General features: G+C 39.6%; 1 protein-coding gene across 2 annotated transcripts in view; it reads right to left on the reverse strand.

The window, feature by feature from the left end:
* Window positions 1-837: 837 nt before the first annotated feature.
* Window positions 838-18151, reverse strand: part of poc1a (POC1 centriolar protein A) — a 32106-nt gene continuing 14792 nt past the window's right edge. For both annotated transcript variants that reach the window (XM_063911242.1, XM_063911240.1), the window contains exons 10-11: window positions 9516-9782; window positions 838-2000 (exon numbers count right to left, since the gene is read on the reverse strand). In XM_063911242.1, the coding sequence (XP_063767312.1) occupies window positions 1890-2000; window positions 9516-9782 (378 nt within the window). In that variant the 3' untranslated portion in view covers window positions 838-1889. The remainder of the gene's footprint in view (window positions 2001-9515; window positions 9783-18151) is intronic.

The following is an 18151-nucleotide window of genomic DNA, read 5'->3' on the forward strand; positions in this document are numbered from 1 at the left end:
TGTGTGTGTGTGTGTGTGTCCTCGGGCCCCAGACAGGAAGGAAGAGAGTGGGCCCGGCAGCACAGCTCCAGAATTCCGGTTTTGTTTTTCTTCTTTTTCCATCAGTGCGGAGCCTGAGTCGGGTCTTAAAGAAACAGTCATTAATATTTTCCCTCTTAGTGACGCCACACAGTTCTCTGAGACCTCCACAATAGGACTCTCAAAGATTCATTGCAATACTACGTAAACATATTACCAGCATGTAAAATTAAAAAACTCAAATGAATGAACAGGACTTTTTTGGCTCAGCTTAATGTGTATTTTGAGAAAAACACAGTGATCGTCCGACCTGGGGTCAGGCTAATTTTCATTGAAGTGTCTAAAAATAAAAGTGGTGACCTAGCATCAGCGGTCAGGTTACCTAAATTACTCGGGGGGTGAAATGGAGTGATGGTGGACATAAGTAGGGCAGTCGTATTTAGCCCCCATTTTTTTTTCAATAAAATCATCACTCAAAATCTGGCATAAAAAGGGTTGGCAAAAGGAGTGATGGATGACACAGTTCATGGCTCATGATCTTAACATCTCTGCTGAGGACAATAAAGACTGAGAAGTCATGATTCATCTGGGTTACAGCTCAGGCTCTGCGGGCCAATCAGAGCAGGAAACAGTCCCTTAAAAGTAACCGGGTGAGATGACTGATTTGGCAACCATTATGAAAACAAACTGTGTTTCGATCGTTACACAAACAGAGCTCAGTGTTGTGAAAGAGCAATCCTCTCATCAGCTAATTTCAAGTCAGCGTTACGAGTGAAAAAATATTTATTAAGAAGGTAAACAATGAGTTACTTTCTGAGTATAAAAGTTTAGGACACAGTGTATGAAGGGACGGAACAAATGCTTATCTTTCGCACAGAGGAGATAACCCCAACACATCATCATTTTAACTTAAATAATTAGACTGTTGCTCATTTATATTTTGTTGCATCTTCAACAATCCAGAAACGGAAACCAACATCTCGCAATACTTTACCACCCTACTACCCTGTCCAATTCAATTCATTGTTGCTTTGTGGTATATACAGGATCTGTTGAAAATAAAATATAATGTAAGAGATAGTCTTTAATAACTGTAACAAACTTACCAACTTGGAAACAGGTTTTTCAATTGAGATCCAACAAAGGCACATTGTTGGCTCTGTAGTTAAGGATTTGAATCTACGAATGTTGAACAAGCAGCAGAACAAACATGAAGCACCCATAGACAGCAAACTTTGTAAATAACTGACCCTCTTTTTTCAATTAAAAAGAATATTGAGCATGTCTTAATACAACTAAACAATAGTAATGCATTGTGGTTATGTTGGTTTTTGGGAACTGTATTTGTGATTTCTGAGTGTATTTTACAGTGATGAAACTCGGCATGAACCTGCACGCCACATACGCAGATAGAGTTCAAAATGCCCATACAGTATGTGTGGGGTAAAGGCAAGTAGGAAAGTCTTTTGCATGTATCTCACAGGACACAATTTTGTGCATACACATCTAAATGCTCACACATACACACACAGACGCTTGCACACTCAAAAAGTGACTCGCAGCAGATCCTTTGTCAGCAGAAAGGGGACTGCGCTCTCAGCATTCTTGTAGAAGAACAACTTCTCTAATATTCAACTCCTTCACTTCAGATATCTCTTTGTAAAATAACCAGGCGCAGTACATCAGCAGTGAGGCTCAGTGTGCAATTGGAGTCCAGTCAGGGAAACAGTTCTGGACTGTGTGCAAGATCGCACATTTCAAGTGAGACGTAACAACCGGAGTGTTCGGTAGATGCTTTTTTTGTAAGTAGTGTTGGCGTGAACCCATTTGCCCTCACACCACAGTTCAACCTCTCTCTGGTGCCGCCATCTTTAGGCCTCCTCACGTCTCTGGAGATGTAGACCAATCTCCATCTGGTTCTCCAAACACTCCTTGAGCTTGTCCTCTGTCAGTGTCAGCCGCTGCTCCAAGATCGAAACCGTCTGGATGGAGTTACAAGACAAAGAAAATAAAAAAAGGGGGAAGGAAGGAGACAGATGAGAGAGAAAGAGCATGTTAGAGTGGGCTGTATAGCATCAGCCTGACAGTAATAACTATATAATGGCTTTGTTTGTGTGTGTGTGTGAAAGGCAGTTCTGTGTGTGTCTGAGACAGATGTTGTGCGTGCAAGACAATCCAGCTGATTATCATAGAGATCTGCTGCTTGAGCTGAAAACACCGGAGTTTCTGTGTCTGGCACGCACCCTCTCTTGTTCTCATTCTCACACAGTTGCATAAACACACTTACGCACACATAGAATACAAGAAGGTTGCTATCCGAATCAGGACGGGCATGTGTGGGAAGTGAGATCACAGTGCGACATACTTTTCTTCTCAGCATCCTCACACAGTCACAGTGTTTGTTGTGCATTTGTACTTGTAGATTTGTGTCGCCTGTGCCTGTTCATCAGACGAGCCTCCAGGTTTTGATCATCTGAATGAACCTATTACTGAGGACACAGCTGGCTTTTCTAACTTTATTGTATCTGGGATCCAGTAGCCACGTTAAAGAAATAATTTAATCATTCTTTCATTATCTAAAACAAATAGAATGAATGACATGATTCATGTCTGAAACCCTAAACCTAAAAGTATTCCTTAAGAGAGACAACTGAGAAAATACTATCATTTGGATATCTTTATAGCGCTTTCACTTTGTTAAGCTAATCGCTTTAATGTGATTTTTGGTTTTTGGTGGTGTCAGATCATGGGAGTGTGTCATCGCAGTCAGCTTCTCCTGGTTGGGATTCTTTTACTGTTCATCTCTCAAGAGGTTTTGATTTTGATAAAAGTTCCATAAAGTTCCCCCTCCTTTCCAAAACAGACAAACCCGGTGATTAAAACTAGTAGACATTAAAAATCCCTGATGGTGCTCTCAGCTGATAAATAGAGTCCCCGATGAAGGTGAACAAGGTAATCCATTTGAAATACATTATCAAAACGACTAAAATCCCATAAGAGTTTTGTAAGAAAGTTGGCTCCTTTTAAATAAAGAAGCTGTGTGGAATCTATTAATCATGTTTTCTCTATTGACTTTGTTTCTATTTATTCACTTTCTCTTATAAAATACTTTTCATAATATAAAGCACTTCAAATGCCCTTGCTTTGAGCTGAGAAGTAAAACAGGAATGAGATTTATGCTAATTCAAACACAAAAAATAGCAAAGTGAATCACAGATACATAATGTTGACAGTAATTTGAGTGAATCTCGTGGCAACTTTTTTTTATGAATCTCTGACACGATAGTTTACTCTGCTAATGTTGCTTGGTGACAAACACAATCCCAGCTCGTAAGCAGTTTTGGAAAGTAATGCTTGGCAACATAAATTTGGTTGTGGGGAGGAACAAAACAAATCAGTAAACACGTTCACATGGACAGACTCTCTACATTTGGGCCAGAAAGTAAAAGATATGTCAACGTGTCTCCACCTGCGAATTAATGTCTCTCTTTGAGCCAGCGAGAGCAATTTTTTTAAATTGCTAGAAAGCAGCAACAAGATGAGTCATTTAATGAAAATATAACCAGCTGTGGGTTGGACATTGGAAAAAGAGATTTAGTTGACCTCAAGTTGGTTTGCGTCACAGGTTTGTTTTATTGAGAAATAACCTGATGCTGGGTTGATTCATAAACAGCCTTACAGCAGGTTAGTCAAAGCTAATACTATATTAAAACAAACCTTTTAACACAGGGCCAACATAATAGGTAGGATTCTCTTTCAAGATAATCTTATGCTCACTCTATATAATCAGGGAAAGTGTCAATGACGATAAAGTAGTTGAATAATAATCACTGGATGTCTAAAGACTGGTTGATCATTTCTTCATCATTTGATAGATAAACCAAAATCATCAATACTGGAAAAACTAACACAGTCCAATCATTTGGTTTGTTTTGTTTGTTCTTACTGTGTGATGAAACCAAAATAGTAAGCATCGTCTCGGTTGTCGAACAATTGTTTAAAAAAAAAGCGAAAGGAACCCTTAATCGTCCAACGGAGGGTAATTTACATTTTGCATTTGACACATCCTAGTGTTGGAGCAGCGGGCTGCCATTAGGTACAGCATCCGGAGAGCAGTGTAGTAAACAGTTCCTTGCTCAGTGACACATCGGTAGTACTTGGTCTTTCGGGGACTTGAACCGGTTCCCAAGTCAAGTCCCTACAGACTTCGCCACCACCACCCTACCTCAGAGGATTTTGGGAAATTGGGTTATAAAGATTGAAAAAATACAGAACAACAGTGCAATGGTAGCTCGAGCCACACATACGAAGATGTATTTTCCATTATTGGCAATATTACAAAATTCATCTGGGTTGGTAATAAGATTTGAATAAGACTTCATATTTCTGTAAGGGACACAGAAGTTCTGGCTAAATGCAAACCGTTTAAAAACTAATAACTTGTATTTTCATCACAATATTTACCCTCGTATGTAAGTGCACTACATGTTATTTTAGTGATCTTCCAACCCAAGACAACATGTGCAACAAGTTCCCTCTGGTTTTGGTAATTGGTTATTGAGGTCCTGCATTGACCCCACAGTGCCACACACACCAACAGAAACACATACACACTCACACAGGCAATAACTATTAAAGGCGTAATGATGAAGTAATTGACATTGTTAAATCCCTCAGATAAGCTCATACTCGGCACACATCGATGGCAATGAATTCAACAACGTGTGGGTGCGTGGAGTTTTCTTTTGGGTCATCAAAATAGATAACATCTCCTGCTATTTCATGCATCATGGGAGAGAAAGGGCTTGTATTTCCTCTTTCTCTCCCTCTCTCTGCCTGTCTCCGTTTTCCAGATCAATACCACCCTGTTTATCTTACCAACCTGATATGCCTACCCAATCCTCAGTCCAACCAGCTGTGTGTGTGTGTGTGTGTGTGTGTGTGTGTGTGTGTGTGTGTGTGTGTGTGTGTGTGTGTGTGTGTGTGTGTGTGTGTGTGTGTGTGTGTGTGTGTGTGTGTGTGTGTGTGTGTGTGTGTGTGTGTGTCTGTGTGTGATGCCACATTGTGTCCCCAGGCAGCTGCAACATTATACGGGCATATAGTTTTCATCTGGAGTAGAAACCAAATCTTTATGCTCCTAAAAATAGAGCAAGCTGTTTTCTTTTTCTCTCCAGAACACATTATACTCCCCATCGCCCAGAGCATTACTGGCCTCTGTTACAAAGTCTCATAGCTTTGGTATGACCCACGCTGTAGTCTGATAGTCTGAAAGGCAAAGAAAGGCAAACTGGTGCTTGTGAAAGGTGGCAAAGTCCGGCCTTTTCTCTAGATGTAGATAGCTGACATACTAAAGTGAGTTACAGTAATAAAAAAAGGAATTTAACGGAATAGTGATACCACAAAAACACCACAAACAAATCGTGAGCCCACTGAGCCACCAATAATGGTCTGGAGGTGTGTAGAACAAGCCCTGCTGCGGTGAATCAATAACCATATTTAAACACATTGTACTAGCAGAAAGCCAATAAAAATCCATACAGCCATCAGTTAATAGCCTCGGCCTCTTGTTAACGATGGCTCTTTATCTTAATGCTGCCATAGTACGCTAACGAGCAGGTTGAATTATTGGAAAATGCATACTTAACCTCTCCTGAAAATGACCACTTGAAAGCGTAGTGCAGACTTTTATGTTTTACAAGACATAAGAGCAGATTTCTTTTTCCTTTCATCACAGCACCACATTTGATAACATAAGAGTTGTTGTCCCTGACTCTGCCTCGGCATGATGTGATGTAGTAGGAGGAAGTGAGTTTGAGCAGCTTTACTTTAGTGTTTTTTGCTACCAAATAAGGACAAAAAGGAGCGGTTTCCCCTTCTGAGTTTTAGACTTTAAGATGTAATAATTATTTAGAAATAGCTTCTATGATCGAAGTTCCTTGTTGGGATATTAAGTCACCATATTTCTCAGAATTATGGTGGTTTTACTTGGGAATTCTTTCTTTCTTACTTCCTGTAAAACACGAGTATAAACACACAAATCAGAGACTGCCAAACACTGTGGTAAAAACGTTGTGGTTTCTAGAAGTTCACAACTTACACTTTTTCTGAGGAACAGGAACATGTTTCTTTCATTTTATTCTAACTATTCTTGCAGCTCCATTTATAGCTGCTGTAACAGTCAGTGGAGTGGTCCACATCTATGTACAGTATATCTATTCTGACTCACAAACTACTGTAGGTTAAGGTTAAGACGAAACATGAAACTAGAGAAAATGTTTTAAAAGGAGCAAGTGTTAATGAAAGACTTTCTGTTGCACTTTCCCCCTGTGATATGACAGAAAAAGTTCACCAAATTCTCTCACCTACAGTCTAATGGTCTATAGAGGAACAGAAGGCTCTACTGCGCATTAATTGGTAAATAAAGTTGAGAGCGAGAGAGCAAATATTGATTCAAGATTCTTCATAATTAAGAGGGATAGTGTGAAAGAAGGGGATAAGTGTGGCTTCTAGAGGCTTAGTGTGGGAGGACATGTAAGAGCAATGAATTATCAAACAGAGGAAGAAGAGAAAGAGTGGAGTATGGGGGGGTAGAGTATTGGTGAGGCGGGGCAGACAAGTGAAAAAGCAGCTAACACAGCAAACTGTGGCTTTAGAAGCTTCAGCCTAACGTTGAATAATTCAACATGTTCCTTCTCCGTTATTAGAGTTACAAAGAGATGTAAAAGTGAAAAATAATGCTGGAGAAAAGACTTAAAGAGGGACAGGAATACAACACACACATAAATGGTGTCCCTTTGTCAGCCTAATCTTCAGAGGAAGGCGGGGTGGTCATTTAAATCTCCAGGATGTCAAAGTTGAACAGATGATGTTGAACAAATGTTTCTACCTTCTTATTTCTACTCACATATGAGGGCCTTTTGGAGGGTCAGCTGAAACAGCGCTGGGTTTAGCTCCTCTTGGAAACACTTTAACAGACCTTTATGCATAGTCTTCTTAGACAGTCTGAAGTGTTTCACTTTGCTTTTGTAAAGTTCAAGCAAACTACCAAATATTTTAATCTATACTAAGCAATTATGACTAGTTCCTGGATATTATACGTTACCTTAAGTTTCTAGTGGTCTGTTTTACAATATAATGAATTATGCTGTGTTTAGTAGAACTCCCTTTTTAAAAACTCTCGACAGGCTGTGTATAAAACAGCAGGTGAGGTGAAGTCACTGATTTGCCAATGTTACCATCTGTACGGGTAAAAAAAGTCTATCTGAACCAGCTGTGATTTCTGCTGCATTTTAACCCAATTTCACGCAGGTTCTGATATGCTTCAGTTGAACATCCAATTCAGCGTCTAGGTAGAAATACATTTGCAGAATCTAACTTTTGATCAAGAACTGTATTTTAGTTCTGTTGAAACATTTGCAAATTCCATTGTTAAACATTTGAATCCATGGTGCAGCATCACATATGTGCAAGATGTAGTCAGGAAAAATGTACAGTTAACTAGTTAAGTTTGAAATGAAGGCAGAGTGTGGAAATGGGTGTGGTTTGAGTAATGGCACCAAAAGTCTTTGCACCCCTAGAAGTTTACACTCCTGGCCTGATTTATTGCAGCTGTATTGTTAGTTTTTTCCTGGTTGTTTTTTGTCTTAATAGTCGTATTAGATTTAAATGTCATTATTTACAAAAGAGTCTTTGGTTCAACAGCACGAGTAAAAGAAAACCATTTAAACACTCGCTAAAAGCTGTATAAGGTCTGACAACAATGTCACGTGCAGGATTGATACTACTAAAAATCACAGCAAAGCCACATGGGACGAGCAAAGCTTTTCAATGACAACCATAAGATCGCCAGACATTTGCTTTTATATAATATATTAACAGTTCCAGATTTCCTACCATGTCCTAATGTAAAAAATAAGAATGAACCCGAACAATCAAAGAGCAGAAGGACAAAACCAAACACAGACGATCCATCTGGCATCAGGGTTTGGGTGAATTGGTCTTGAAAGGGAGAGGTTGGCACCCACCCCCCCTGAGAGGGGCTAGCTAGATGCCTGGCTGCCCTGAGACAAATCTAAATGCTCCAACATTCTGTGCTGCATATTGAAAGAAGAAGAAATAAAGAAAGATGAAAAGCCAGAAAATCGCACACACACAAGAAGCGTTTCTACTTCTAAGCGTGGCCATTAACAATTTACCCTCAGTCACTATCAGTGACTGAGGCAGAGTGCTGCCAGCACTCGTATATGAATGATGTATTTTCTCTCAGGGCACGTTCACAACCTCAAGCTAAAACCATGCACACAAAAGACACGAACACACACAGGCACAGAACAGCAGAACAGGAACAGCAAATTATAAGCTAAGATAAATTAGTTAGGTGTTAAGACCATCTTGCTGTGAGGTGAGTTTGGTGCAGAGCAACCTCTGGCTGCCATTCTAGGCTTTGCCGGGAAGCTCGGTTGGTTAAAAAGACATCCAATAAAAGAATGTATTGCTGTCCATTGCACTTAATGTTTTCAACACTGATTAATATACAGTAGGTTGCAAATTCAAAAGCTGCAGTCATTTCATTTCATACTGGACAGGTCAGCCAAAAGGAGTGGGTTACAACGGGAGAGTCTAAAACGTGTTGCTGTATTCTACAGTTATTCTGCTGTGTCTGATATCCATATCTGATCCACGGAGCTAAACAGATGCACAACACATTTAAAAAATTGACACAAAAAAAAAACCACGAAGCAGACCTTTAGATCTGAACTGGTTGCTGTTCTTTTGGTTTTTTGTTCAAGGATCTATTTTTAGTTTAGCATGCTCTGTACTATACTGTCTTCAGCAGGACAGTTTTTAGGATTAGTTATCTGGTTGACAAAAAAATCTCTGCTTGCATCATGGTACGAAGAATCTACAGAGAGATTGTTGTATGCAATAATAATACAATAATGAGCAACCAATGGGACTCTTTAATCTTATCCTCCTAATTTAGTGCGAGTACTGAATGAATGAAAACATGCTGTATGATTGCAATATGGTGTTTTAGTTAGAAGTAAGCTTCCACTCTGGTGTATATGTGTATGTATTTAACAGATAAGTTCACACATATAACAAGCCCAAGATGAATTTTCTGTTCCTGTTTCTTCTCTATCTCGTTCCCAGGTGTGGATGGAACTTCATTTAATGTGCATACAGTTAACATGACATTATAAAAACAACAGTAATGTAGCTGCTGACCCAGGTAGATTTGTGTGAACAGTATTGGTGTTTTTCCACCTGTGGAGGGCAGTTTCTAATAAAATTCTACAGCAGTGTGGAGTTAATGTGCCATCCTACCGCAGTACCAAACAGCACCTAAGATGTTGTTTGTGTTCTGTAACCATATCTGGCCTGCAGGTTGATCACTAAAGGAAGCTTTTGTTCTAAGCAGTGTGAGTGGGTGGGTGGCACAGCCTCAGCACAAGCCTTGCTGTTTTTCATGAGAGATTAACAACTCTTCTGCTTACCTGGGTGAGAATATCCAGTTGACCGATGATGTGTTCCAGGGTGCTCGCCAGACCAGGTGGGACCCCCCCATCCAAAGCCTGGGACTGTGATTGACCCTGGGGTGAATGCTGCGGTAAACCCGGGGTCTGTGCCTGGTGGGTGGAGGAAGAGCTGGAGCTGAGGTGTCCGTAGGTTTGGGAACGAGTCGCTCTGCTGTGGCTGCCATTGCGATTGCCGCTCTTTGTGTGGGAGTCCTGCCCGCTAAGATGTTCGGATGGTTCGCAAGCCTGAAAAATTAGAAGGAGGGTAAAGAATTTCGAAACTTAGATGGTTTCTAATGTGCTTCACATAACATACTTAAGGGTGTCTCGGTATAATAATTTAAGATGGATGTTTTAAAAATCAATCATGTCAATAAACTAGCGTCTTGTAACTGATGTGTTTCATTCAGTTCTCACTTTATCTCCCCTCTCCAAACGCCACATACACAAACAACCGTCATTTATTTTCTTAAAAAAAGAGACAAACATACAATCAACAAATCAATTAGTGAGCCATTTTACTCCTCATCTGTTTTGAGAATTGCACATGCGCAATACTCACAAGAAAATGGCCAGTATTGGGAAAGATTATGAGCTGGAGAACAAGTGAGTGTGTCAATGATCCTGAAAACAGGAGATTAGTAGGGTGGCGTAAAGAAATGTTTACAATTTTCTAGAAAATAATTGAAAGAGCTACATATGGACTTCATAAAGATGCCTGGTTTTCAATCAATTCTGAACTACTAGTTCAAAAATCACAATTCATGTTCTCCCTATTTCAAAACCATTATATTTCACACTAAATGTAAAAGCAAAGTAAGAATTAAAATGCATCCCGACAATGGAAAACAATCACCACTGGTTTCGCTTTAAGTATTTCCTTTCTGTAAATGAGTCTTTTACAGACTTCAGAATGGTTATGGAGTCTGAGGAAACATAGCGACAGAGGAAAACTGTCGACTCTCTCACACACAGACACACACTGCCAGTCTGTCTGTGTTGTGATGAATTCAATGAGACATAAAACCACGAAGGTCAGTGACCACATCTCTCCATCACAATGTCTATGTTACTAAAGCTGCACACATCTATAAGTTACTTCATATTTTGGTCCGTCTCCGCAGACCTCTGTCTGGTTGTCTCAGGTTGTGTGTGTCTGTGTAAGTGCATCTGTTTGAATGAACAACATCTCATCTCCATGCAACTTATCATCTCATCATCATCATGTAACATGGAGTCTATCCACACTCAGTTAAGCATGTCGAAGCTTCAGAATCAAACTGTGCTTTTCCCTAAATTAAGCCAAGTCATTTCTCACTTGGCTCTACACATGTTACAACCATATTACGACCACTGATACATTAAAAGGGACAGTGACTCTGTAGAGCAATATTTATGGACTGCAAGCTCTCCCTTGATGGGACCTTTTAAAACATTGTAACTGCGTGACCTCTAAAAACCAACAGATTGAAATTGTATAATTGACTAAATATGATATTCCTCGACTGAACAGCATCACCATGATTACTAATTCTAGCCCCTACATATTGCATAAAGGTGACAAAGAATAAAAGTAGACGGTAGTATGGGAAAGACAGCTCTGCAAGAAATGTGAAAAGAGATCACATGGCCAGAATCAATAATAACTGCTGAGGGAGAAAATATCAGGAGAGGAACTCAATGACCTTCAGCATTTGGTTGGTTCAGTACCGTAAGTGATCTCAATATTTTACACTGGGAAGAACACAGACGGCTTATTCTTACTATGGTGAAAATCCCCTGTGACTTCATTATCACCACAGTTATATAAATAGATACAATTTTCATCTGCTCCCCTTTCTTTAAATGACTTGCTCAAATGGTCAATAGTTGTTAACGTGGATTGGATTAAGTGGTAGATAACCAACTAGGATTCAAAAACTGAATAAATTAGGCATCCTGAATTTAATCAGTAGGGTCAAAAGATATTCCTTCAGTACTTTTCTTTAACAATTGTAAATGTCCTCTCTGGGGGACAAATAAAGGTATTCTGATTCTGACCACTGTACACAGTATTAACATCGGGTCAGAACTATGAAGACGTTGAGGTCACACGATCCTATTTAACAATGTGGGTGTTATATTGGTTAAATAGGCTGGCAAAACGACACACCTATGTCCAATTCAATCACCACCGCATTGATCAGCAGTGCCGTTTCATTTTAGTTGGGTTATCCATCCAACAGTCTCATTTTTGTGAACGCATTACTTCAAGAACGCCTTAAAGGAATTTCTTCAAATTTGGGTTAGGGTTAGCGTTGAATCCCACAGTTTTCCTACTCACAGATCCCCTGAAATCAAAGCAGACGAGGTACTGGTGTATTGATGCCATTTTTTGATTAAAGATATGGAGGATGATGTGACAGAGAACCGGGGACAGTGCATTTACATGGTGTCCTCCTGCCAGCTATGTAACTGCGGTCAAGCCAGCCTCCACTTCAGAAAACACGGTCAAGCCAGCCCCCACGTTCTACTGCGGTGTGTGTATATCCTATGCCTTACAGTAGAGGCCTGTAAAAACTGCCTTCAAAGTAAAAGTGCTTACTCTTACTTGTCAATAACAAATATACCTTAAACATACCTTAAACACATCTAAAATATTCATATATCCTGGAGCTTAAATTAAGACAAAACTAAATAATGAAATCAATAATAACTTACTACCACATTATAACTGAGTGAATACTTTCTCAAATGTAAAACTTAGGGATACATTTATGAAGACATCTGATCATAAAATTGAACTTTCCATTTCCATTGGGTGACTAATTTCAATTGGTGTTGATAAAAGGCCATCACAGACAGTCACATGACCAACATTTACAAAATAAAACACCTTTGAAAATCTCATATATGAGCTATCATCCCTCTGTTTTTAGATAAGAATAAAAATAAAAAAACTGTCCACAATCAAAGGCGCATTTCACTACAGGATGATAGCAGTAGTAGTAGAAACTCAAGTATTTAGTTAATAAAGGAAAGGAATAACTTTTAAGACTAAAGATTAATAGAAATATTTTAATATTGAACAGTGCTACTGGTACTTTAATACAAAGTGTAGTTATCGTCAATCATTTACAGAACTTCTCCTGTAAACCTGATGAGTAAATGATATACAGTATCAGTAGATCTACTTCTCTTGTCTTTCAGTATAGTGCTTTATTGCTCTGCGATTCTCTGCTCTGACGTTCTGTTGGATGATGTACAGAGACAGGGTGAGAGAGAGAGAAAGAGGCAGAGAAAGAGAGGGACAGGCAGACAATGGAGCAGTTCTGCTGAGCCTACAAGCTCCACCAAGACTGGATTAACTCTTGTTGAGAGTACGACTTATAGCTTTGTATTAAATCAGCTGCTTAAACACACACCGAGCACTGGTTGCCAAATAAACACACACATGCTCGTACAGAAAAGGGGCAAAAATGGATGTAGACGTGTATACCATACTCATATGTACTTTTGGTCTCACACACAAACACAAACACACACGGGCAGGCACGCACAGGGTTTTGTGCAAAAACATTGTTGGGATATGGGGTTGATGAAAATGAAAAAGAAAAAACGTAAACCTTCAAAACCAAAAATATTCAAATCTATCACAACCCCACAGCTATTCCTATTTTTTTTTTTTAAATGTCTGCACTCAAAGTGAATTTAAAAAAGATCACACATCACTCGCAATTTATTTTCAATGCAAACTAAAAACGTCAGGATGATTATACCAAATAATAAATGGTTTGTCTTTCAGGATGGTTATACGCTTTTCTAGTTGTCTTAAGCAATAAAGTGAACCCTTAATTAATCTTTTTACACCGTCTTTGCAGTGTGACATGTGTACATAGCGAAGTTCATGCTTAAACAATACATCGTTCTGCAAACTCAACACGTCCTGTAGTACCGTAGCCTTACGGGGGGAAAACCCCGATACGCACACACACGTGTGCTTGCATAGACAGCACACAGTAACACCCTCCTAATGAATCACCTGGAGTGGAAAAACCAACAGTGGAAAATTTCCTGAGGCCCAAATTAAACTGTAAGACTGACACAGCGAGTCATCAATACACCCTGCAAGCATTCTACAAAACTATTCATCACTCTACACGCCTGCACACAAACATAGACTGCTACCCGCCTTACATTTTCTGAGAATAGATCAGAAAATGAAAGAGAGGTGGTTAAAAACAGCTATGAATTGGAACAAATGGAAATTGTACTTCAACAAACGCATCAGTGCTTCAAGATCGGGGCCGTGGCCATATCCGAGTTCATTCATATTAGCGTTTAATAAAAGGCAACCACTGCAATCAGATGGGCCTGTGTTGGTGTAAAGCACTTCTACAACAATTACTCCACTATTTGATTACTGGATCAAAAGAAAAACTATTGCCACATATCTTCGTTAGCGACTTATTGCAATATTTCATTAAAAAAACGTCACAAAAAGCTGTATTCTAGCTGTTAAATAAATAATGTCGGGATTAGGGCCGGCAAAACAAACAACGTAGATTAATCTTTTTACGATTTATATTGGAAATAATAAATTGTAAAAAGTATTTGTTATTGTCGGTCCAAATAGACCTTATATAGTTTATTTGAAACCCCAATTTTAAACCTGGGTGGTGAAAGGTTATAATCAAGACGGATGCATGTTAATGGTTTCCTACCCTCACCCAACATGTTTTTGTAAATATACTTTGAAATAGCTTTTACTGTAGCTAGATATATAGTTTTAATTAAGTAGGACTGTGTCCAAATCAGAGCCAACACTTCAGACCGCTGTGTCAAAGTGTGATAAAAAAAAGGGGCAGTGATTAAAATTTGGCTTTTTAAACTCTATTGTGGCATCAACACTGAAGACATTTCAACATAGAGACGCAGCCTAACGTCCACAGGAAAAAGGAAAATACTGTAAGTAACAGGAGTACAATGTGTGTTAACACCAGCTGTTCCTATTGAACATGCATAGGAGTTTAAATTGACTGTTTAAGGATAATGTCTGTGTTTACTTGAAATCTATACCAATCATCCGGCCCCCCCTTTCCTTTTAATTACTTCAAGAATAGCTGGCCATGATAGATCTTGTTGTTCCACTACGTGAAAAGCTGATTTATTATACACCTATACTAATATATTAGTGCACATGCACAAACAGTGCATGCAGCCTGTTGCACATGCTAATGCTAGATCATTGTTTTCAACTTTAACTTTTCCCATTTGATCTCAATTTGTTCTTAATCAGCTGTGCCCTCTCTGAATTTTCTTGTAGACAGAGATTTTGTTAGTTTTTTTAACAGGTGAGTTGCTGCTGTTGTGCATCCCTTGTTTACCCCAGGGACAGGTGATCGCGCTAAAGCCTACTATCACTGGTCGGAACAATAGCAGCTCGACATCGTGCAGCCAAATACAATTCATCATGCTAGCCTCTCTCATGTTTCTCTCACAACTGAAATGTTGATTCTTTACAGTGAGCAAACCTTTTATTTGAAACTGTTAGTGTCACTTGATGAATGATGCCTATAATTGACTCAGCTTGGACCTATTTCTTAGCTTTGGTTAAAGCTAACAGAACAGACAAGAAGGGGAGTTTTTCACCAAACCTTTTTTATTGATGCTACTTTGTCAGCTTCTTACCCTCCATATATTTCTGTATGCTTCAAGTGTGCTTCTTATATAACCTCTGCTTTCTCTTTGCTTCTGTTTGGACTTGCTGTTTCGCCTTTCCTCTCTCTGTCTACCTTTAGTGTAAAAAGGATGAATAGGTGTCTGTTAAAGCCCTTGCATTTTCATTATCCCTGTGCGTACGCTTCACATGTTAGCCTATTTTTTCCTCCATTGTGCTCATGTTGTCTGGCATGGTCAAAGGCTCACCATGTTCTCCCGCTTCATACCTTTCCCTCTAAATCTTGCTGATGTTCTCTCGCTCCACCAGATCATTAAGCTCTCTTTAACTCCACCAGCCATCTTGTCTTCAACACTCCCTTGTCACACCCCCTGCCTTTCCCTCTATCCCCTGCTGTTGAATGCTCCCAACTCCCACTGTCAGAACAATATCACCTGTCTTTTCTATACCAGCACCTAAGGATGCACACATAATCACACGCTGTTTCCGAAACTGCAGTTCTCAGTGCAACTGTGTAAGGTTTTAAATAAATATCTGCATCCTCTTGATAGTCTTGAAGTAGAGTGCCAGTACATTTTGGTATTCTATGGCGTATTTACAGCAGCCTATTGGCTACTGTGAATAAAATAATGGTGAAGGAGACAGAAGTTCATACACCTACTGCAGTCACAGAACACCCACCTGCTGAGCCAAGCTGCGAGTGTGTGTGTGCGTGCGTGCGTGCGTGCGTGCGTGTGTGAGAGTGTGGCACTGTTAAGGGGAGCCCACTGCGAGTGTGCAGCTCGCCTGTCTGCACACGTGAGTCGGAAAAAGACCCAGATGTGAAGCTAGAGACAGGAAAGGGGGTGGGATGGGGTTGGATGGAGGGATTAGGGCGGATGTGATCAGAGAGAGCTGATCTGCCTGTCAGCAATGGTTGGCGCGCGCACGCACGCGCGCGCACACACACACACACACACACACACACACACACACACACACACACACACACACACACACACACACACACACACACACACACACACACACACACACACACACACACACACACACACACACACACACACACACACACACACACACACACACACACACACACACACACACACACACACACACACACACACACACACACACACACACAGATTTGCTCAGCTGTGTTGAGCACAGAGGCAGGCTGGCTGAACCACACACTGTCAATGTTTAGGTAGAGAGATATCGGTTTAAATTTGGCTTATTGTGTTTAACAAATAGGCCTACATGTGTACTGGCATAGCACCCGTCACTAGAAAATCATTATGTAGTTTTGCATCCAAGTACATTAAATGATCAGCATATCAAATTAGCTGTTTATGAATTCCCTGTGGATTATTCTGAGAGAATACCAGCCATGGGTGGCCTTTGCCTCAGCATGGAGAAACACAGCATTACTTTGTCATTCCTCAATTTCTTTCTGGTAAAATGAATAACAGCCTAAGGCACTTGTGTGTAATACTGGATGATCAGCATAGCAAGGGGGGGATGGTTTTATTACCTATGTCCGAGACGATTTAAACACAGACTGGAGGAGGGCTGTAGTCCTGAGCCAGCCTTTGTACAATGATCCTCAGCCAAAAATGATCTCATACAGATTGTTAGACTATTTTGAAAAGCTTAACCTTTGGTTTTTCTTGTAATATTATAAGCTTAATGGGTATCTTAAACTTTTAATTGACGATGAATTCTGATAATAATGGCAGTTTAATTGTAACTGATACAAGTAGGAGTCGAATCCAAACAAAAGAAGGCGCTGAGTCAAACATTAATTATAATAAATCACTTGCTTTGCAAACTTGCTGTAACACTCACCTATTTATTTAACTACACAACTTTAATTTACTTTTAAGTCTGATGAAAAGTGGTTGTGCTCACATCACAAAATGAAAATAAATAATTTCCTGAAGAATTAAGGTTGTAGCATTAATTCTCCGAGGGGGAAAGGACGGAGGGGTCCCATTAATCAAATATACCTTATATACTAATAACTAATGAGTTGCTTTTCATTTCTGATACCATCTCAAGGAGTATTCTCACAGTGCTGTCAACTGTTTTTACAAACAGTGAACATATGTCACTGTGATTATAGTGACTCTGGTGTTGCTAGTGGCAAAAAGCTGGGTCCTCCATCTATCCTAAACACTGTTATTGTACCCGTAATAGCTATATGAAATACCCCTCAGGTACTGACATAAATACTTCATTGGGCAGGGTACAATATGAGTTTTACTGCTTTCTAATTCCAATAAAACCTGCAATGTATTCGCTTTGCTCAGAGTGTTTGTTCTAAGGTAAACTTAATCAATGTGAGACATAACTCATGAATAATGTTGTATACATTATGTCATATAATTCATTTTGGCAGGGTTTATTTTCCATGGCATATGGGGTTTTGGACATACTGTCACTTTCTTATTAGAACAAATGTAAAATGCTGCAGAGAAATTGTAGTTTTTAGTGTTTACAGGCTGATAATATTCACATTGTGTGCTTGTCTTTAATTAGTTTGCAGTCTGGTTTTTGGACGCATGCACCGCAGTGGTGTTGCACAACCCCTTTAATGGCTGCTATAAAAAAAAGAACATCCTGTTTAATATATTCTGCCATTCTGAAAATAAGTCAATGTTCATTAGATCCACTTCTCTCATATAGAGCACCCTCTCTCTGTTTTATACTCTTATTTTAAACTCCCAAAGCCTTTGAATACTCCTATTAACAGAGAAGGGAACGGACACATTAAGGCGAGCTGGTGACATTTTTCCACTCTCTGCTTCCTCTCAGGCAACATGTGTCGGAGACTTGTGGCATTTTATGAGAAATGAAAGGGCTTGTATAAATAATAAATTACAAATGGATAAATTATGAAAAGGAGAATCTAGGAAGCTGGTACTTCCAGGTGCAGCTTCTCCTATTCTCCTAT

Source organism: Eleginops maclovinus, chromosome 20 (genome assembly GCF_036324505.1).
Source record: "Eleginops maclovinus isolate JMC-PN-2008 ecotype Puerto Natales chromosome 20, JC_Emac_rtc_rv5, whole genome shotgun sequence".
In the NCBI taxonomy this organism is placed as follows: domain Eukaryota; kingdom Metazoa; phylum Chordata; class Actinopteri; order Perciformes; family Eleginopidae; genus Eleginops; species Eleginops maclovinus.